Here is a 24,317-nt window from a genome sequence, read left to right as displayed (position 1 = left end):
TAAAGTTAAAATTTATTAATTTCTATAAAAAACATTATCTAAACACTACTTCGAATAGCGCTGCTGTAAAACTTACATGTCAAAAAATATATATTCTTTTAAATAATATGATGATCTATTATATTCACAAGAAGTAAAGTAAAACAGAGTTAGGTCTCAGTACTTTTATTCAACATTAGTTAACATAATAAAATTTATTTCTTAGCTTAAGTGTTTCAGCCAAATAATAATCTTTCAAATAATTTATTATCAGCGTTATAAAAATATATGAATATATATTATCATGATCCACCGTATTTGAACGGTTTATTAACATTTTATTATTGCTTACGTAAAATCTTTTCCTTCCCAGTCAAACTACACCAGAAGCAACCCTGTCAAGTGCACCCCATGTTAAATTAGATGCAGCTGTCAATATTACTCCTTAACTGACAGAATTCTCGCGTTAGGATTAGAGATATTTCCAAATAAGGCAGTTAGGGAAAGCCAAACATGACCTCGTTAAATTTATAGGGTGTAAGATGAACAGTAATAATTAATGGAAGAGGGGTGCATTTTACCGAAGATTAACGATTAATGATATAATATAATCTTTTTAATTTTGAAAAAGCTCAATTTATATCGCAAGTAGGTAACCGTACTTCGTCTGATTATGATCCAGTTGAAAAAGCAGCGCTTTTAAGGGTTGTTTCACGCATTAAATATCCAGGTTTGACTGTTTTGGTTTCAGCTACAGCTGAAAATCTTGTTTCGGTCGGTCACTATTAAAAACATCTTATCCTGTTTTGCAGGACCATAAAAAATTGTATTTTTTTAAAACTCCTTAATTTTTTGTGGGACGAAATTACACATTATCATGAACAAAGTTAAGGATATAAGTTGTTTTATAACTATTAATTTATAATGTTTTAATTCCTGTGAGATTAATGTATATAATTTTAAACAATTTTATCGATAGTCATATCTCTTAGAGCATATTTGTATAAACTGTCCCGTAAAGTTAACACAAGTAATTTTTGTCCCGTAATTCATTACTCAAAAACAAATTTGTTCAGAACTCGTGTTTATCGTAAATGCTCTAAATTTAAATTACTTTGTCCCTATTTAGTTATTTTTAATACAAAATTTTGGGACTTCAAAAAAACTTTTTCAAACACTGTAAATGAAACATTTGTCAATGTTTAATAAGTGTATGCTCCTTTAAAAATGTAAATGTTATTATCATATTTAAATTTTGAATCGGTCAACTATATTACGAACATCCCTCTCTTCCTCTCCTCCACTCTATTTCCTCATCCTTTCTTGCTCTTTTTTTCTCTTGTCTTATAAATTATATATGTTTTTCTTTTTACTTTTAAACACGTTCTCTCAATATATTTGTGAAAAACTTTAACTCCCAAATTAATAAAAAGAAATTTTAAAAAAATCAATAAAATTATTAGTTCAAGTCACGTTATGCCTCGTCTGATTAATGAAGTTATCACGTGCTCTTTGATTTTGATTTTCAATTCGACTTCAATATAATTTTTCAATAGTCACGCAAATCATTGTTGTATTTGTATTTTGCTTAGTATTTTTTTTACAGTTTTGCATTCGTTTTTTCTTTTTTGATGTTGTAGTTTTGTTTTTGTCTGGTATTACATTCGTTCGTTTTTGGTTACTGTAATGTCATGGTCTTGCATATTTCCAATTAGAGTTTGCCTCCATTTTTTGTCGTCTTAATTATTTTCAAGTATTTTATGTCAAACTGGCGTGTAAATTGTATTGGAAATCAGCACTCTACCTTTGAAATATTTAAAACATTTCAAATTATTATTTCTTATTTATGTCAAAAAAATAAACAATTTTTCAAGCAACAAAATCAATTGAAAGCACGGTGGAGCAAATAACATAATATTTACCATTTTCCTCTTTTCTTTTGTATATGGCAACAATTAAAATGAATAATAACATAATTGAATGACAATCAAATCTATTATTAATCCTAGTTGTTATCCAAATCAGTTATCGATTTTGAATAATTTTGATTGTTGTGAATGTAATTTACACATAATACTGATTGTCATTTTAAACAAAGCCATCGATTCAGAAACCTATACGTAAAACCTTATAATGAGATTAACCTATATTTAATGAATTGAACGTAGTTATTGCGTATCTACACAACAGTTGGAATGTTTTCGACATTTGACGAATGATAAAAAAATAATGCATTAGTTTTTTTTAAATATTACACACAAGAATTTAAATAGGTATGTGACGTGGTTTAATGATTTTTAAAGCACGGTAAATTTTTTTAGTCTCGTGGGTGCTTTTTGCATATTGAAAAATACAATTTTTGTGAAAGGCACTATTTTCAGAAGGTGATTATTACAGTTTTTAGTTTGAAAGCGGCCTGACTGTTTTAAGCACGACATAGAATTGACCTTACTGCACCCGATTACACCAATATCCAAGGACTGACTGCTTCTTGCATATCTACGTCCAATTCATATTATGCGTCAAGACACTAACTACTCTAACATAGTATTTTATCATAGTTGTTGAGGGTGTATATGTTATTTTATTCATTTTCTAATGAGGGGATATGTACTTCTCAAAACTGGTAAACAAAAAATTCGTTAGTATTTATTTACAAATATTTACTAACATTTATTGAATTATACCTTTTTTACACTATTGATCGGGTGGTTATTGATGGAAGTGCTTATTTATAAAGAGTTTATTGTTACAGAGAGAAGATTGTTTGTTTTTGTAGCGATTTTTGAATAAATTTATTCAAATCAACTTATCGTCTTTCCGCAAACCGATATTTCTATTAATTTCAATAAACATATTCATTGCATATTATGGTTATTAAGAAATCAATCAATCAATCAATATTTGGTACTTACCATTCAGAACATGTAACATCATACTTGCTGAATCCAGGTTAGAAGGATTACAGGAATAATTTCCGGAATCTTTTCTTCTAGTGTTGTATATTGTCAGTTGACCAATCTAGAACAAAAACCAGTATTCTTTTTAATGTTTTTTTATGTATTTATTCTAAAATATTTAGTGCACATGTTTATGTATATGTAAATATATGGCTCAAATAATTACATAACAAATATGTGCTTATAAATATCATTTACAAATTCATTAACACATAAACCTGAAAGTATTTTTTTTTCATAAATGTTTTCTCCCATTTCATAATAATTTTCTACTGCGTTGTACAAAATTAAATTTTTTGACTTTCCTTACAGAAAAAAGTCTGATTTTTTCTTTTTTTTTGTATTATTATGATGTTCAAGTTGACATATATAAATTTCATTAGCATCGATTTTAACATAGAATATCATTTTTTATCGTTAAAATAGTTTTTAGAGCTTTGTTTTGTAATAGGAAGTTCATATGTTTAAATTTTTTACAGTTTTTTTTATGGTTGATGACATGGTATTTTCAAAATCTTGAATACTGCTTAACAATATAATTATTAATAGACCGAACGTTTAGTTTTCTTTCAATATTTTTTTAGATATTTATTGGTGCAATTTACATTATATACAATATATTAATTAGTAGTATAAGTTTACATGTATATATATATATATATATATAAATATTTATACAAATACCTAGAGTTTGCACCAACTATGCACAGAACTCTCCCCTGATTCGCTTGGCGCTTAATTATAATGTTTTTTTTTTTAAACATTGAAATGTTCAACTACAATAAACTTACTTTTAAAACATTTAATATTATATTTAATAATTAAAAAATTATTGTACGAAAAAAATATGTTTCCTTATGAAATTAATATACATTTTTTTACATTATTAATTTATATTGTTTCTATTCACTAATATCAAACACATACTTACCCTATCCATAAACCCACCCTCACACCCATATACACTCACACACATTTTCACATACCTACCAAAACTACACTCCACTCACTACCCGCGCATCTTCTAACACAAAAACTACCTGAATTGGATTTTTATAATTGTATTTATGTAAAAAACTGATTTTGCTTTATTTTATGTTTTTTTTTAATAATGTTGTAAATATTTTTTTGTATTACTGTTGTTATTCTGAATAAATAAAATTAAATACATACAATTATTTTTTTTTTGCTGGTGAGTCATCTAAACTGCCTAATGAGGAATAACTACCTTTTTAAGGCAGGAAATAATGTATTTTACAATATAATATTAAAAAAAAATAATTTTACTATTATTATTAGAGCACACATAGGAATATTCGCTATATATAAAATACATAATATATAACTAGCAATGTATAAAAACAAGTTTTCATTCAAATTTTTCTGGTTTAAAAACGAGCACATTCACAGCGACATCACGTCATTTTAACGTTTCACGTCATGTTCGTCTGAATTACTTCTTACAAACATTGCGTCCAAATATAGCGCTGTAATTTGATCGCGCCGTTTTTCTCATAGAGCGTCTTGTTTACAAGTAATTATTTCTTGAAGTGTTGGACTCCTAGTGTAATGGTCAGCGGGGTTTTCCTACCATGCAAGAGGTCTCAGGTTCGATTTCTGACGTGGTTGATATGAAATATTTATTAAAAAGGGTGTTTTCACACAAGAATATATCATTGTCCCAGGACTGGTACCTGAAGTGTAAGACTGATCATCTTACCTTTACGTAACCAAAAATGATAAAAATACGCTGCAATGGTGTATCAATGCAGTACCCTATGCACCATTAGGTACGGAAGGAGAATGATAATGATTATTAAACATTCTTAAAAATAATAAAACAGATACTATCGTAATTGTTCGCGTATAAAAATAAATAAAACTTGAAAAGATCATGCAGGCTAACAAAATGTTCTGAGGACTTTTATGTGTTAAAAATATTTAATTTCTCGATTCTTTTTGCTACTATTTTCAAAATTTTACAAACGTGAAATCCAGAAAGAAATTGATGATTTGTAACTTTTTGAATACTTAGATATTCATTTAATATTATGAAATTTGAACACGCGTAACGCGATTTTATTATTTATTCAGTTGGACCTTCGATGTTTAGAGTGGTGAACGATTTTCTTTTTTCATTTCTTTGTAATTCTGCGCCGCCATCAATAATGATTACAAAATATAACTTTAGTCTCTTCTCGGCGAATCTTCATTCCGCGCCAATAAGCAACGCGTTACTCTCCGTAACGGACAGATAAAGTCGTTTATCTCAAAAGCGAAATTGGGGCGAGAATATTTAAAGACAAACCATAATATCTGCCAAAAAAATTGCCGGAAAACGCTGTATCTACCATTAATTTTAAACGAAGAACTTTGTATCTATCAAATCAATACGCCCAAAGTGAAATGTCGTATCTATTGTAAATTTTCAAAGAAAAATTGTGTAACTACCAAAAATCTCTAATTTGAACCTTTTTTTTTTTCATAAGCATTATTTTTAACATAGTTTTTTTGGAAGGATTTCTCTCTGTAAATATTTTAGTGACACAATACTATAATAATGTATATAGGTATCCATTAAAAATAAAATTCTTAATATATCAACCAAAGAAAAAACCTAAGTCAAGCATTTTTTTGAAACTGAAATATTTATTAAAATATTTTTGAAAAACACATTTTTTCACTTGATTTAAACTCTTTGTTTTTTTTTTTTTTTTTCTTTTCTTACAAAATCAACTTAGAATCTTATAAAACGAATTTTAAAACAAAATTAACTTTATTTATATTTATTTTCGTTTTTATATTTTGTCTGGGAGTCTATTTACTATGCGTGGGAGTATATACGCCCTGGTTCTCTCTCAATACGCATTCAGAGGTCTTTTTTTGTGAAGTTTTCTTTCACTTTTTGGCGCGTTTCATACTAATGGGATATTGGCATTTTGTAGAAAACTATAAAGTCCTCTGTTACCAGGTGATAGTACATCCTCCGTGGTGTAGTAATCAAGACGCTTGACTCACGCACGGAAGGTTCCGGGTTCGATTCCCGATGAGAATACCAAAATTAAAATGTGATTTTTCTCAAGCCTGGGTACTCTGTGATGTAATTCACCACGGTAATTAGGCCTCCTGGCCTGTTGTGGTGTAAAAAAAATGTATGTATGTATGTATCATATTTTGCCCTGTCAAGTTTACTTTACACATCGGGTAATGATTTTTGTAGTCATTATGACAAGTAATCACGTCGGTGTTGCTTGCTTATATTTTTTCAAAAAAGATTTTCTTCCTAGGAAGAATTCGAAAAAAAATAAACAAAAAGAGTGCAGAACTTATATACAAAACAATAATTGCCCCTCATTGGAACTATTGCTCTACTATATTATATTTAGCTAACGAGGGAGACATAAACAAGTTTGAAATACTACAAAATAGAGCAATGAGAATTATACTGAAAAAAAGCAAATATAATAGTGTTGAAAAAATGAGAAAACAATTGAACTGGATAGGAATAAAGAAAAGACTATTGTATAATGTATTTGTATTTATATATAAAGTGTTTAATAATCTCATGCCAAAGTATTTTATAAGTGAAATTATATTAAATAGAAATGTACATAAATATAGGACAAGAAATAGAAATAGGATAAGACTACCACTTAAGAAAAAAACAAAATCACAAAATAGCTTAATGTATAAAGGGTTAAAACTGTATGATGAGATGCCTGAAAGTATGAAGAATGAAAGAAAACTTACGGATTAAAAAAAAAAATGTTATTTTTATTGTAGTAATGTAGTTATGTAAGAAATATTTAATAAGTATTTGTTATAATTGTAAATATATTAGTTAATATACAATGTAATATTAACTAACTTAAGTAAATAAATGATAATAATAATAATAATATTTTTAGGAATCTATTTTTTTTTTTTAATTATATTTTTATCCGTTTTAAATGTTAGCCCGTAACAACTCACTCCATATGATATGATTGACACAACCAGCAAATGGTATAAACAATGCAGAGTGGTCTGTGGAACACATAATTTTAAATTATTAAATTTTACAAGTAAGTTCGTTTTTTTAGATCAATCAACAGGCTTTTTAAAGCCACAATAGATTGGTTTTAACGATGTTGTTCCTTATTTATATAAACAGTCTTTGCAATTTATCATTAAAAATGTCTATAATTAGTTTAGCTGACGATACTGTGTTTCTGTCTCAAGGAAGATCGTGGGATATTGTATTTAAAAAGCTGAAAACAACTTGAACATGGTAAAAAAATATAAGACTTAAATTATTTTGCACTTAATTATTCGATAACGAAATATGACGCATAACATTCAAGTATAAAAATTAAAATCTATTTGTAATCCGAACTTATCCATAACTATTCACACCTGTCCTTCATTTTTAATTACAATAATCAGATTCCAAATGTTATATTCAATAGTAAATTGTTAGACAGAGTACATTCGATAAAATATTTAGTTTTTTAAATAAATTAAAAATTAAAATTAAATAATCAAATCGAACATATTATGAATAAACAAAAAAATTGAACTGCTTTTTTAAAACAATACGAAATAAAATCAGCCTAAAAGAACTTCTTAAAATAGTTAATGCAGTTTGTCAATCAGAATATGGAATAATCAGATGGGGACCTGCAAATGCCACTATAGTCAAACATGTTATTATTGCAAAAAAAACTTCCTGAAAGTCCGTACGAGTCAGTATGAGCTCTTTCGACATATATGAAAAACTTAACGTTATGACAATATAACAAGTTTATGTAAAAGTTTAACTGATAAAATGTATGCAAACAAAAATTATTTGATGCTTCCCATGACACCAAACACAACTATTAGAGATACTGGACACTCCACCCTGATGTGCAGAAGCAATCAAAAATTAAAACAACTTTCAATCAAAGAAAACTTGTCCACTTCTCCGTTAAAGTATACAACCTACTTTCATTGTCTAAACGGACAATAAGTTAATAGTGTCACTATAAAATCGCCATTAAGAAATTTATAATAGAAGGGGGATGCCTACGGATTGATGAGTGGATCAGGCTTAATAGATGGATATTTTTATTTTTAGAGTATTTATTTGTGAGTTTGATGTGTTTTTATTATGTTTTACATTTATTTTATATTATGATTTATTATGTTTTAAAAGGGATGTTTTTAAAATAAATTATCAATAATGTCAAAAAAGTAATACGTTAATTGTAAAAGATATATAAATATATATTATAAATTAAATTAATTTCAATTAAAAAACATAAATTAACCTTAACAATCTTAGAATCTATTTACATGTTCAATAAGTCATGGCATGATCTAGGCAGACATAGCAAGTCTGTCATCTTAAGTCAGAAATTATAACACCGCTTGCTTTTTAAATGGTTTCCTTTGCGGAAGGAACACATCGACAGAAATGTTGAGTAAGATTTTATTAACTGTTCTAAGGATTTTTCCATATAATTTGTGTAGATTTATAATTTTTTTTTTCACCATATAAAACACATGTTTTTACGTATGAAAGTATCGTAAAAAATGATAAATTAAAAAGATTTGTGCACATGGAGATTTGCATTGTGAATATTAACTATTTTTAAGGATTCGATCAAAAAACCGTATTTTATTTTATTTTATTATTTGGATAACCAACATCCATAATTTTCTTATATATATAACAAAAAAAAATAACAAATAAGCCAATAAAAGGTTTTCACAAGTAGCATCACAGTATGTTAAAAAAGATTCTCGAACATAAAATGAATAGTCATTTAATGTAAATTCAAAAGAAAAGAAAAAATACTACGAATTATTTCGAAAGCAAACGCCATACGTCAATAAGATTAATTGCAAATAAATGTATGTTAAATGATTTATTTATTACATGAAAATTATTGAGATTTCGCCATAAATATGAATTTTGCCTATAATTGAAAGAAACAAGAGGTATGTGAAGAAGAAGGTTATTATTTTTATGGTAATATCACTTTAGTAATTTCAAAGTTATTAAATTTTTAACCTTTAGAAGAGGAGCATCTTCAAACCTGTTATTTAATATTTAATGTGTAAAAACGCAGATGATACATTAAGCAATTTTAATATTTTATCGTGAGTAGATGATAACCTAATACATATGATGTTGTGGCTGTAAAAGATTTTACGGTTTAAAGTATAACTTTATTTACGACATTTTACATTTAGCGCAAGTTCGTAAAATTTTCTTCTTAACTTTGTTTCAAAAATTAAAACCGGCTTTTAGCCGAGTAGCTTCAATTTTGGAGCTATCATTTTACCGGAAAACAACATCGTAACTATAGTTTAAAACAAGATTTAAGCAATATAACCATTCCGACTATCCAAAAGCTTTTTTGCTAAAGGTACAAAAAAAATACAGTAGCTATTGATGCCATTACATTATTTAACAAATTTTAAAGTAAATTTAAGCATTTTATATAAATAAATCAAACCATCGAACTTGCCGCCAAATGACCTTTCTTTTTATATTTCCGAAATCAATTCTGAATTTAACATATTGAAACAGATATAAAGAACATTTAAGAGAAGGTAATAAAGAAGTCTAGGCATTTACAGGGCTTACGACCTGTCAAAGGCTTATGACTTCTCTTAAATGTTCTTCATCTATGTTGTAATATGTTAATATAAACAGCTCCCCAGGGAGTTGAATCCAGTCCTTGTCTACAAAAATTTGGACAAACTCAAAATTCCGAATTTGTTTTCATTTTTTTTTAATGTTAAAACAGTGTAAATTTTTTACTTTGGATCTTTTAAAACATGTCTTAACATTTACACTTTTACCCATACCACAAAACTCACAAAAAAACTCGCAAAAAAAACAGGCTCAACTGTTAATGGACATCAATGGTGGTTCATTTATCTATTCTCGTCAGTAGTCTTGACTATTTTTATAAAGTAAAATAATTATTTAGTAATTCGATCAAGAAGAAGATATTCAAAACGATCGTGTGCTGCCAGCCTTCATGTTCTGATTCCTTAACCTGTTCAGGAAGTGCTTTGTATTTCTACTCACGGTGGTGTCGGCCCCTATCCGCTCCATGCGGATGTCTATGAGGCTGCGGTCGTAGTTAAGCACCCTCTCGCTGTCCCTGTACCAAAAGATATAGGCCGGCTCCTCCAGCGAGCGGCTGATCACGCAGCGGAGGCTTACTGTGCTGCCAGCCTTCACGTGCATCTCCGATTCTCCAACAATCTCGGTTTTCGGTACTGAAAGAAGTATTTTTCCGTTAAAAATTGAACAAAAATTCAATAAGAAGTTACCGTTCGAACATATCAACGTACAGAACCTGTAAACACCGCTTAAATAAGAGTTAAAGACAATTTTAAAATTGTTTCGAAAAAAATATATTCTTCCTCTGATGGTTCCTCTCCCCGATGGAGGTTAGAAATCATCGTTTCGATTCTTACTTTATTGGCAACTGCCCTGAACAAGAACTGAGTGCTGCAATAGAACCAGTCGCGCAAGTTCTCAATCCAAGAAATGCGCCTTCTACCTGCACTATGTCTTCCTTCAATCCTTCCGTGTAGAATGACTTGTAAAATTTTAAATTTTTCACCCCTCATCACATGCTCGAAGTTCTCAAGTTTTCTTTTCTTTATAGTCTTCAGAACCTCTTTATCTTTTTCCATCCGTCGGAGAACATTATCGTTTTGGACTCTATCCACCCAGGAGATTTTTTCTCTCCTCTTTGATCTTTTTTGAAGTGTTTTTGGTGAGTGTCCCCGTTTTGACGCCGTAAAAAAGTACTGAGAAGACGTTACATCGAGCAATGCGCATTCGGAGATCTAAATTAAAGTCTCTGCTGCAAAGAAGGTCACGCAACCAAAAAAAACAGTCTTGCGCCTCTCTATTCTGACTTTGATCTCTTGCGAGTGATCCCATTTATCACTCAGCCAGCATCCTAAATATTTATATTGATGGACTTGGTCAGTAACTTTCGTTCAAGTTTTAAAGTCTTTGGGAATGTTTGTGGCTTTTTCCAAATAACCAAACATTAAATTTTAGAAATATTCATCTCTAGCCCTTTATTCAAACTTGCCGTGTAAACTTTGTCCAATAATAGTTGCAAGTTTTCCAAAGTATCCGCTAGAAGGACAATATCATCCGCGTATCGGATATTGTTTATAATTTGTCCATTTCTGCTAATATCGTTTGTTAGTTCATTTAGCGTATAAAAATGGCTTCCGAGTACATATTAAAAAGGAGAGGAGACAGAATCCATCCTTGCCAAACTCCTTGACATATGTCTATATCCAATGTCCATTCATCATTATCATTATAAAAAATAATAAAATATATTAAATGTTTATTTTACGAGTACTTACCCACGACATTCAGCTGTATGAAATGACTTAATTTAGGCTCGCTACTAATTTGGCATTCGTATAATCCTGTATCTCTGGGTTGGACGTATTTCACCTGAAATACAAAAAACTTAATCGTTGTTTCAAAAGCAAAGCAGGTTTCTCCATCGGGGTTTTTTATCTGGGGCCTATAAGAAACTTGAATTAAATACGCATTTTTAACGTTTATTCGTCATATTAAAATATGTTTTAGAAGTCATAAAACTATTAAAAAGATGTATAAACTATAAATTTTGTATTTAAAGCACTAACTTTGTGGTTATTCATTGTAATAAAATAAATAAAATAATATTCGAGTTTGTCCAAATGTTTGCAGACAAAAGACTGGATTTCACCCCCTCGAGAGTCATTAAGATTAACAAATAACAGGGATGGAAAATACCTTAAATATGGTTATATAGAAGTAATGGTGAATATTACGCAGTGCGTAAAGTGGCCACTTAAACCAGCCAATGACAGGTCATTAGCCCTGTAAATGCTTAGACTTCCATATTACCTTATTTAAGGTATTCTCCATCCCTGTTGTTATTTGCTAAATAAATTTATTTTTTTTAACCACTATTTTTATTTCCACCGGCCAATTTCAAAGCTTAACAAGTTTCTTTCTCGAGGTTTACAACTAATGATTTTTTCCTTATTTTATTTTATCAGTAGCCAATGAAACAAATAAATCTAGTTTTTTTCTTGAAAGTATGGTAATATGAGAAGAATATGTTCGAAACAAGATAGGAGTGGGCTAAAATAAATTGTGTTTATTTGTTTTTTTATTTCTTTTTTCTTATTATAACAAGCTTTTAAAATTTCTTCGATTTCCAAGATGTCTAATTTAAATATTTCATTTTCAACATAAAGTACTTTATTAAAATTTGATTATTTTCTACAAGATGATTTGCGAATTCAGAAAAATTACTATTATTTTGATACTTTTAAGTGTTTTTTCAATATTTTATTAAGTTTCTATTAGTTTTTCTAATTTAAATTGAATCGCAATCATTACAATTTAATTGGTTTATGCCAGATTTTTTGTATTTGTGGACTTTGTCTTTATGATTTTTTAACAATGTTCCTTTATTATTAGTTGTGTAGAATGCGGGTTAAAAAAAAGTGTGTGAAGATAGGGAATCAGACAGTTGTTTGAAAAAAATGACATTTATATAATAAATCCACCTTCATTGTTTAGGTGGGTTTGCTTAATTTTTTGTGAGAATAAAATAAAAATATTTATTTACAATTTTGCGTTTTTGTTTTTGATTTAATATAATCATTAAAAAAGTTATTAGATCAATTCATGAGTGGAAGCATTTCATTACGATATTGATGCATTTATAATAACTGGTTTTAGTTTTTTTTGTAATTTTTATATTAGTATAACCATTTTAAATAGAGACTATCTTAACCAGGGCCCCAATTTCAACGAGAAGTAAGCATTTATCTTCAATTTTATTCACAAAGTAAAATTAAATTTTCTGTATGAAAGCAAAATGTTTAATTTTAGGTTACCTATGACAATATTTTTAATTTTCATGCAAATATACTCATTTTCGTAAGCAAATATCGGTTTTTCTTTATAGACAGTCAAAAAAAACTTTTTTTACTTTCGATTGTAAGCAAGACCCAGAGAACGTTCCGTAAACATTTTTTATTCGTTTATTTAGTATCACAACTGACTAGTTTCGGCAACTTACGTTGCCTTGTTTAGGGTTTAATATTGACTAAATTTACATACTTAAAATAAACAGTGAACAGTGGGTGTTGACAAGGATAGAGTAGGGGGTAATTGCGTTTATGGTGGGGTAGGTTGACGTTAGTTGCCGAAACTAGTCGGTTGTGATGATAAATAAGTGGTTCATAAAACAAAGTAATTTTATTTATTCCTTTAAAATATAACAATAAACTACAAAGCGAGTGCTACAAACATCCAAAATAATATTGTCTATTCACATTTTTTATAAATATTCCCCGGTATTAAATATGCATACTTCTATATGGAATTAATTTATTGAATTGAATAGTTTCTAAAAATCTAAATATTTTTTTATTTCTTAAGATAAGATACAAAAAAGAGTTCAAAATACTTCTTTCAAATAAATACTTCATATTGACCTTTTCCAGAAATCAAATTTTGCGTACAATAATATTCACCTACAAGCTATGTAATTACACTAAGTTATTAATTAATATAAATGTTAATATTAATTAATTTATTTATTTAAATATTTTTTTTTATAGTTATCACAGTATGATATACTTCGACTATTTAAAAAAAAAATTAACATTATTTCAAAAGAGCCGAATTTAATTTTTTAATTCATGTGTAACGTATAATTTTTTTTTTTTCATTCTGCATTACGGAAATATCTGTTGATTAGTTACCTGTAAGGTCCATGTGTCAGTTCCTTCAACAAAAAAGGCCTGAAACCTTTCATCAGCTATGAAGGTGTACCGATCAACTGTAAGGATATGAGCATCATGACTTCTTATCCAAGATACTGATTTGTTTCCTAAATGCTTCATCTGTAACAAGAAACATGAAACTATAAGTTTATAAAAAAGTATACATTTTTAATTCAATTCAATTCAATTGAAATATGCATTACAAACATATATTCAATTCGTACATATTATAAAAAAATAAAAAAATACACGAAAGAGACTCATGTCAAAGTAGTAGGAGAATCCTGCTCCGGAAAACCCATTTGGATACATGGAACAAATCAATATCCAGAGCGATGTTGTTTAGCATAGCGGTAGCCCTTCCAACAGGCATAATCATAAGCAGGTTGGTCCTGAATATCGGAATATGAAACAATCTATGCTGACGCTGCCTTAGGTAATTATCAGGAACATAGAAACCAATCCTAATCATAATCCCTTATTATCGATCATACCGCGCAACAATCGATAAAAATGTGTAGTCAAATACACATTCCTTCTAGTCTCTAAACTGTTGTAGCCATGCATACCCTGGAGAAACTCGGTCGGGTAGAGCCACGGATAATAATGACACACCGACACAGAAATATTATTAATTGTACAATATTTTTAGATAAAAAAACTGCATTGTTTTCTGTTTTGTTTGACTTTATTTAAAATAAAAAATAGTAGAGTAAAAGTTAATTTAAACAAACTAAAATGTATTTTCTTTGCTGGGGTAAGTAGAGATAGAATAGTACGTCACATAACATCCTCAGCAGCACAAAGCTGAATCAACAATATCAAAAACAATTTATGTTTCTATTACATTAACCATGACCTGATAAAAACTCAGTTTTCCAGTAATCAGGGATAACCCAAGAGAACTTTGAGCTCTGATGGATTGAGTGGAAATAAAGAAAGATTACTCTCCCTAAAGGGGAACTTTCTTACCGCGATCGACAACCATTAAGATGAATATTTAAAAACAATATTTAGAGTTTGTCCAAAGACCGGTTAGATTTCATTTCAAAGGGAGTTATAAAGATCAACATTATCTGCAACAGAGAGGAATCACTTTAAAAAAAAATTATATGAAAGTCTAGGCATGTACAGGGGTTAAAACCTTTTATTGGGTGATTGAACTGGCCACTTTATTCACTGTGAAACATTCATAATACTGCCGATGTACAAACATCCACATTTCCTCAACTTTTTCATCTGTTTTTTTAGGGAATGTGGCCATTTGAAGTTTGGCAAAATTATTGATTTTACACAGTGCCCTGTAAAACCCAAAAATTCCATATTTACTTCTCAAAAATATTTTTCCCTGTGTTGCAAAAAATTAAATATTTAAAAACTTTATTTAGATCCGATTAACACATTGCTTCAGTCAGGTGTAGACGGATGCCCTTAATTAAAAAGGACGCTTTTTTCAAGTGGAAATTCTCGGAAACTCGCTAAACCTTCAGATCCAAAAGAAAAAAGCTCGTTAGAACTGAGAATGCTTCCGTCGAACGTGTCTTTTATATGCTCTAGCATTAGTCAGGTGAAGTTGCTCTTGTCCATTAAATATAATTTGCCTAAAACATTGCAATTCACAACGGTGTGACTAGTTGTAAAGCTCACCATGTCTTAGTAAATTGTATTGTAAAAGAACGTTGAAGTTTTAAAAGAGAACTCCCAGCTGGCTCTGGCCAAGCTTGCAACTATGTAAAAACCATCATTTATGAATTAACGGCTTCTCTTGTATGGAAAGAATAAGGCTTATTTCTTTTAAAAACTACACCAAGGTTTTTGACAGTCAATTTAAATAGACCGATAGATTAATAATCTTAACTTAGAGGAAGGAAATGTAATTTGAAGTATAATTTCAGAACGCAATCAACAAATTAATGTCACCTATATACACGGTATAACTGGGAGGGTGGATCATTGGTAGCAGGGTGATGTGAAACTTCAATGCATATCGATTTAACCTCTCTGTATGTTCCACGATATTCAGTTTTTTAAAAGTTATTTAAATTTTTAAGAAATTTTAGTCATATTTTGATTTTGGGCTGGACGTCCCAAGTGTAGCCAAACTGTTAGTTTTACGGTCTATTTTCTGCAAAATAATATGCATAAAATTTTTGAGAAAGTCAAATTAGCAGTATGCAGATGGGTGTATTTTCAGTGCGATGGTGCGCCTCGCCACTTTGCGCAAAATGTAAAGAGGCATTTTCATTAGGTTTTTCCATGCCGATGGATTGGCGTGAAGGGTGCAAAACCTCCATGATCCCCAGACCTGAATCCCGTCGATTTTTTCATCTGGGGCTGGTACAAAGAGTCTACAATTCTCAATACTTTTACATTTAATAATTGAAGCAAAAACTAAATCAGGCTTAAATAAAGATAATAGAAAAAGACGATGCATTCCGCAGGCTCCAAATAAGTTTTATGTAAAGGTGTAGTCTATTTATATTAAATTTAAGAACCCATTTTGAGCATTAACTTAAAAACTAAAAAAATGGTTTCTTCCTATTTTTTATTTCACGCAATCCCATTATTTCGTGTTTTTTAACTTTCTATCGAAGCGTAGTCTAACCTAAATAAGATATTTTACTTTTTAAGAAGGTCGTTGATGCACGGAAAATTCCGGATTTTAGCACTTGAACAATTCTAGTCCAAATTTTAGCATGATGCTTTGGCATTGGCCAAATTAAGTATGCAGAGTTACTTCTTCATGAATGGAAGTCGTTTTAAAGGTAGGTTATAGAAAAAAATATTTTTTTAGATCCCTTAAAAGTTAGTTACAAAATTTAGTTTGCTGATTTATTTGTAAAGATACTTTTGTATTTGGAATTAAATCAAATAACGATTCAAAACGGTGGGTAGGAGAAAAATCTACTATTTAACTACTTCGAGAAAAAAATTATGATTGTCGACCTAATATTTTGGCTTCACTTGGAACATCCGTTCTTTTGCAAACCAGCAAATTCACATTTTTTTAGCTTTTGAATAGACTATTTTGTCTAGTTGGGCGACAAATTGTGAAATGCAAATGTAAAAAAATGAAATGAAAAAAACCTCCATATACATCAAATGTTTCTTCTTGTTTCTTTTTTCTCCAATATATATAAATATGTATGTTTATATGGAAATCTTAATAATAAATAAATAAACACAATAACGATGTCTAGTGTGTAGTTCAAGCCATTTTAAATACTGGAGCTTAAGTGATAAAGCCACCATCAAAGAAAATTGCTTCAAAGTAACACCAAGCCATTCGGAGTGATATTTTATAAGTCAGTAATCCAGAGTTACCCCCACTTCATATTTTTATTAGTCGACATGATTACTCTAGTTACTGTAGAGTGTGGCGATGTGAGAGCGGTGATAACTTTTATGAGTACTTTTAGCTGATTGGAAACCGTTAAAGATCGGACATTATACAATGTTATTGCCACCCTTAGTGGTCTTAGTCAATGAAAATTAGAATTATTCTCTTTTTAACCCCTTGAAAACTAGCACGTTAATATATTTTTAAAGAAACTTTATTACTATGAAAAAAACTATGCCAAATATCAGTATTTTACAATAAATGTAGATAATCAACTGAACGTTACGAATTTGTATCTAAAATTATGTATTTAATAAATTGTGAATGTATTTAAATTAATAAAAGTACACAAATTCATTAAAATTTATCTTTTGAGACATTTTTCTTTTTTTAAACACCCAACACTTTATACAACTGGGGTGTTTCGATATCACTAAGAAATACGTCTCTTTGTCAGATGTTTTAGAATCACTCGGATGTTCGTTATTAATTTTCAGTTTTCAATTTCATAACATCGCATAATCACCCCTGAGAAGCGTCTACTAACGTCACTAAACTTAATCATTCTTGTTTTCATTTCAGTATCTTGGCTACGCCATAAATTGCATAAAAAAAAGCTTAACCGGCAGTTGCAAGGTTGGATAACGCATCAGATATCTCTTTCCTAAATATCTGTTCTTCACATACTTTGAAACGAGAGTAAATTTGAGGGCATTGGAAGTAAAGATAACAACCTCCAAATTATTTTTTTTTTGGTTGTAATGTCATTCTGCACTTTGTAAACTTCATTTTTATAAAAATTATGAATTAATTTGCAAATGTAGATTAACATCATACTTCTGATGGTTTGAAAATAGTGTAAAGCAAACATAGCAATACCCATCAGTCATTTTATTCGACCAACGACAGGTTTGAGATTTAAATTTTCAAAATGGCCGTGCCATACAAAGATTTAGAAAGTTTTTTTAATTCGTGTTTCTATTAAAGATAATCTATTCATATCTTTTAAATAGATTCTTAAAGTTTAAGTCTATTCATATTTTAAAGTTTGATCGGGTTGTGATCTTGTGGCTAGTGTCTCGGACTCACGGACCAAGGGTCCGTGGTTCGAATCCCACTCTACCCCAACTCGATTCCATTTTCTAATAGTGAGTTATTTACAACTCGTTGAAAATGGCCCTCAAAATTAAATATTTGGGTGAATCATAAGAACGCAAATATTTCTTTAAAAAAAAAAAAGGTTCAGTGAAAATAACATTTTATCATAAAGACTCTCTTTGGTATTCGTGTTGCAGTTTTCGTTATTTTTTTCAAAAACACCAAAACGGAAGTTTGCTATATTTGCTTTCAATCCCCTCATACATCTAACAATAAAACAATATACAGTTATGATTATTGAGTTTAAATGAAAAAGATAACATACTCCATTTTATATATATATAGTTAAATTATATAGATAATTATAGATAATTTATGTAGCGCCATTTTTGTGAAAATCACCTCAAGGGCGCTGTACAATTAATAAATATCCCAGAACGTCTTGCAGCTACTGGATGGTTGGGATTCTAGTTCCTCGTTTTCAATTAAGATCAATAAAAAAATATAACAGATAGGAGTGAGATTACAGGACGTCTTGCTGCTACAAAGGGCATAGACTGTTAGAAATTTAGCCCCCATTCACACATTTTAAAAATTGACAAATAAGTTTATTGTATTAATGATATTCGAAAAAATAGTAACATGAGTAATAAAAAAGAGTAAGATTAAAACACGTCTTGCAGCTACTAAGCGAATAGACGATTGGAATTCTAGACCCCATTTACGAAATTTATGTATTTTAAAGTTTATATATTTATTTTGTGAAACCTGAAGTGGCGTGAATTCAATAAAGGAAAACTTACAGTCCCTACCTTACTAGATTATCGTAAAAAATACAAGTAAAATAAAAAAATTAATACAAAGTACGCAAGTAATTATTTGAGGAATTTGATAAATTCGCGCGAACAATCAAAACATGATTCAATTTTTTGTGGCGAGCGGCGCACCGCCATTTACTAACGAAAGACACAAACTACAAATGCCGTCTTTGCTTACTAATACCGAAGTAATTTTTTAACACGAAAAAATATTTATGTATGGGTTCACTTTACGTACTTGAGTTGATAATGCGTTAGTTTTAGTGATTGTTAAAGCACCGCTTAATTATTAATAAAAAACAGTACAGTTATGCCATCTCATGCCCCAATGTCCAATCGATTATTTTAAACGATGGGAAATATTGTCGTTTATTAATTTTAAAGCCACAAACATTCCCAATGACTTTAAAATTTTAAGGAAAGTTTCTAAGCAAGCCCATCAATATAAATATTTAGGATGCTAGCTGAATGATAAATGGAATCACTCAGAAGAGATCAAAATCAGAACAGAGATGGCGCGAGATTGCTTTTTTAGGATGCATGACCTTCTTTGCAGTAGAGAATTTAATTTAGACCTCCACATTGTACGATATGTTTTATTAAATAAAGTTAATGTTAGAAAAAGACACCATTATCTTGTATAATGTTTTAATTGTTTGCGTTTTCTAATTTTTTTATTTTTTCAAAGTAATTTTTATTGTATTTTTTATTTAGTTTTGGTTAGACTGTAAGACATTGCTTGTGGAAATAAGTCCACCATTTAACATTCGTTATTATTTTGTGTATATAACAGTGTATATTATAGTAAAAAAAGATTTATTTTTATTATTATTACGTCTTCTCAATACTTTTTTACGGCGTCGAAACATGGACACTCACCAAAGACACTTCAAAAAATATCGAAGCCTTTGAAATTTGGTGCTAGACGAGGATATTAAAAATGTAATGGGTGGACAGAGTCCGAAACGATGACGTCCTCCAACGGATGGAAAAAGATAAAGAGCTACGGAAAACCATCAAGAAAATAAACTCTAGTACTTTAGGCATACGATGAAAGGCAAACAATATTACATTATACAAGTCATTCTAAAATAAAAGATTATAGGAGAACGCAGTGCGGGTAGAAGGCGCATCTCTTGGCTAAAAAACTTGCGTGACTGGTTCCATTGCAGCACTCAGTCCTTGTTCAGGGCAGCTGTCAACAAAGTGAGAATTGCTATGATGAGAGGAACGACAATCAGAGAAAAAAAAATTTTACCGAAAAGATAGAAATAGAACTTAAGTGTCTTTTTTTAAAAATTTTACAATAAGCCCAAGGGGCATTTACAAAAATTATACAGGTAAGTACAAACATAGTAAGTTATTTTAAAAATAAAAAACACTTTTTTTGTACACATGTAGAAACAAAAAAAGCATGCTGCAATGCAAAATAAAAAGTGAAACTTTGCATAATAAAAAGAGAAAAAAATATGGATATAAGAAAAATGTAAGAATTAAAAAGTAAAAAAAAGAAAACCTTTTACTTTCTGACAAATTAAATAACATTTAAAAAATCACAGATACGTACATATATTCCAATAATTTGTTTTAAAAGTCAAGGGTAACTTTTAGGCACAATTATATTATTTAATATACACTTTACAAGGCTAGACCCGAAATAAGCTGACTAAGATATTTTTTATATTAACTTCTCACAAATAACAAAGGAAAAAATATCTCTTAGTGAAATGTTTCTGGATGGAAAATCGATAGTAAGGAAATGAAAGACAAAGGTATTGTCTTACCCATTTACAAAAATGGCTACCCTGAAAAGAAGATTAATTTTGTATTTTAAATAGTCCTTTTCCTCCGAATTTCTTATTTGGTTTACCTTTCTTTTGTTTTGTAAGTCATTGAGATTTGTTTTTGTTTCTCATAAAATATTTAAAATCATGAAAATACAAATTCATTGTGTTTATTTTTTTGACTTATCTTTAAATATAATGTAAATTTTATGTTTAACATGATCAGACATATTTTAAAACAATATTTGGCGTATGTCCAAACCTTTATTTTATTCAGATATTCATATTTTTCTCTGAGGATAAATATGATTCACATCATTAATTGTAGTGCTTTAAACTTATAGCTTAGGCAGACAGGGTATAGTCTAAACTTATAACCGAGTTGCAAAGTTTAAACCCGGGATGTGCCAGTGGATGCCATGCAAAACATTAGACCCTCCCAATTTAAGATATTTTTAATAGTTCTATAATTGTTAAGAGTGTAAAATTCTATAATTCTATGTAGTCCCTGTACACAAATTTATGTGTCAATTTAAAAAAAAACATTGGTGAAAAGAATTACTCGTAAACTCCTTGCCATCATCTTTCTTGAAAAACCGATCAATTTTTTTTTTAAATAGGTTTTTTAACGCTTTTTGTGAAACTATGTGGAGACACCCTTATTTATTTATTTATTTATTGACACTTTATATACATATACAATAAATATACATATAAGGGCGGGCATATTGCCTTAAGGCAATTTCTTCCTACCTACCCAAACCGTTCAGTTTGAGAAAATTATAAATATATGGACATATTGAATCTTACAATTTTATACAAAAATTAAAAGCAAAGATTAACAAAAATAAATATATGTATAAAAAAAAAATAACACTTTACTATGAAGAGAGGAGAGGGGATGGGAAGGAAAGAAGAAGGATAAAGGAACAATTTAAATATTTAGATAGTGACATTTCAATCTTGACTTAAATGTAAATAAAGAAGGGGCGTCTCTAACATTAGTGGGTAGATTATTCCACAATCGAGCGGCTACTACTGTGAAAGAGGAGGCAAAAAATTAGAGCGATGACGGGGTATTAAAAGAGTTCTCTCGTTACTAGAACGAAGAGATAGTCCGTGTTGTGAAAGAGGTTGGATGAGCTCTCTCAGATAAACAGGCGAAGTGGGATTATTTAAAATATTGTGAAGTTTTTCGTGAAACCTTTCGTTGAGCCCTTAATTTTATTGTTATATAAAAAAATAAATTAAAATCGTTAGTTTAAATTCACAATATTATTAATATAACAACTTCATATGACCGTTTTGCCGTATAGAGTTCGGTGATGAACAAGCCAAAAATCAGCAGTTCTAATAATTTATAGGAATATTAAGTACACAATAATAATTGATAAAAATTAAAAATTATTTTGTAATTATATACGACTACTACAAGCAGCTTTTTAGTTGATGTTTTAAAATGCATTAACCGAGCTTTCAGCAATTTCCTAGGAAAGGCGATTCCATTAGAAAAAAACATTCAAAAAACTTAACAAAAGAAAATTAAAGTGTTTAGCAAAGACAAAAAAGGACAATAAAATAATGGTATACAGTATATTAACAAACACGATAAACATAAAAGACTTCGAGCTAAACCATGCCAATCCGCCTTCATCACATACTGTTTTGGTAGCAAAGAAATCTACGTAAAACCTGAAGATCCATTCCAAAGAATTCCAAGTTGTGTGATAAATGGACTAATATACACATTCTGGATAAAGGGGATAAAAACAAAAGTTGCACTTTGAAGATTTGATAAATAGCAGATTTTGACTTTTGTTGACATGGTTTTAAACATGAACAAAAATTGATTACAACAAAAATGAGACATCATTTATTGCATTTAGTATTTTGAAAATGCATTTTAGGTCCATCTCAGTTTTACGTTTCTCCAGTGAAGACATTTTTTTAAAATTTGTTGCAACAGAGAGGGAAGATATTTTTGAGAAGGGAATATTAGCTGATTTAAGTGGCCACTTCACTCACCGAGTAACATTCACCATTTTGCCTATGTTTGAACATTCTCAAAACTTTGAATATTTTTTTCTGTTTTAAAAACGGTGTTGGACACACTTGATATGGTCAATATGAGTCCTATAGAATGTATACCAAATTGATGAAGCATATTCTAGAAGAAGTCGAACTAGTAAGCATTAGAGAGTTTTAGTGGTATTTAAATTTTTGATCATTCAGCGCGTATGCCCACCATGAAAGATCGCGGGTTCGATTCTAGACATGGTTGATATTGCATATTCATTTAAAGGGGTGTTTTCACACAAGAAGATTTTATAGACTCTGGACTGGTACCTGAAGTGTAAGACTAATCTTCTTAATTTCATGTACCAAAAAATATCCAAATAAGCTGCAATTGGAGTACCAATGCAGTGATCTATGCACCATTAGCTGGCCTCCGTGGTGTAGTGGTTAAGACGCTTGACTCAAGCACGGAAGGTTCCGGGTTCGATTCCCGGTGAGAACAGAAAAATTAAAACTTGATTTTTCTCAAGCCTGGGTCCTCTGTGATGTAATTTACCACTGTAATTAGGCCTCCTGGCCTGTTGTGGTGCAAAAAAAAAAAATTAGGTGTGAAAAGCGAATGCTAATGATAATAAATATTTTTGAAGTCCGTCGTCATTATGTTGATAAAACCAAAAAGTAAGAGATTTGTTTGAAATATTATCAATGTGTTCACGATAAAAGAGTTTACTATATCTCAAGTAATAATTCTAAGACATTTTATTGACGAAACCATTGATTATTTATAGTGAACGTTGATTTTAAATAAGTAATGAATCATCATAGGATTAAAAAACCTTAATTTGCCACATGAAGTTAAAATTTGACAAAGGCCTTCTACGTAATTTTTCAAATACTTGATCAAAGGGAAAGGGAAAAAATTTAATTCAATAAAAATCACGATACACGAAATGGAATACTTCAAAACAGTAGCTCGTTTATTTTTAAAAAAATTCTTTTTAGTATGAGTGAAACTAAAATTACTTTCCCATGGTTTTTAAAACGGCTTCAAGTATGTGGAGAAATGTACATAAAATTAAAAATACATTGAATTGAAAAAAAAAATCGTAAAGAAAAAAAAGTGTTCTAATATAACTATATATTATAGTTTTATGAATTGTTGAACTGGTTTTTAAAACCTCAACCCCAAATATCTCACTTAAACATTTATCCACTCATGTTTTCAAGTATCTTAAATAAGTTATAATTTTTACAATTTAGTTAATGTAATTATAAGATCAAGTGTTTTTATGGTAATTAAATTATTGACCTTACTTATAAAACACAAGGTTTATATTTTACAAAGGATTATGTTTGCTGGCTATCGTTATCTGAGTAGTGTTAGAAAAGGGGAGAAAATTTCGACTATGGACCTTCGTAGAAATCTCTGCGTTTAGTGGAAATATAAAATAATTTCTAAATTATACCAAATTTCCAATGTTATTTTATGTGTAATATTTTCCTCTTTGAT

The 24,317-nt window shown here is 29.5% G+C and overlaps 1 protein-coding gene across 1 annotated transcript in view; it reads right to left on the bottom strand.

Annotated features, from left to right (window-relative positions):
* Positions 1 to 24,317, bottom strand: part of LOC148271763 (V-set and immunoglobulin domain-containing protein 2-like) — a 38,395-nt gene that overhangs the window by 4,370 nt on the left and 9,708 nt on the right. Inside the window, exons 2-5 of the mRNA XM_088240968.1 lie at positions 13,731 to 13,871; positions 11,319 to 11,412; positions 10,006 to 10,199; positions 2,895 to 3,000 (exon numbers count right to left, since the gene is read on the bottom strand). Coding sequence (XP_088097094.1) covers positions 2,895 to 3,000; positions 10,006 to 10,199; positions 11,319 to 11,412; positions 13,731 to 13,871 — 535 coding nt within the window. The remainder of the gene's footprint in view (positions 1 to 2,894; positions 3,001 to 10,005; positions 10,200 to 11,318; positions 11,413 to 13,730; positions 13,872 to 24,317) is intronic.

Source organism: Micrasema longulum, unplaced genomic scaffold (assembly GCF_059751315.1).
Source record: "Micrasema longulum isolate JH-2025_06_02 unplaced genomic scaffold, ASM5975131v1 h1tg002669l, whole genome shotgun sequence".
Taxonomy (NCBI): domain Eukaryota; kingdom Metazoa; phylum Arthropoda; class Insecta; order Trichoptera; family Brachycentridae; genus Micrasema; species Micrasema longulum.
Note: the sequence above shows the minus strand (reverse complement) of the source record. Positions and strands in the feature narration are given on the sequence as shown.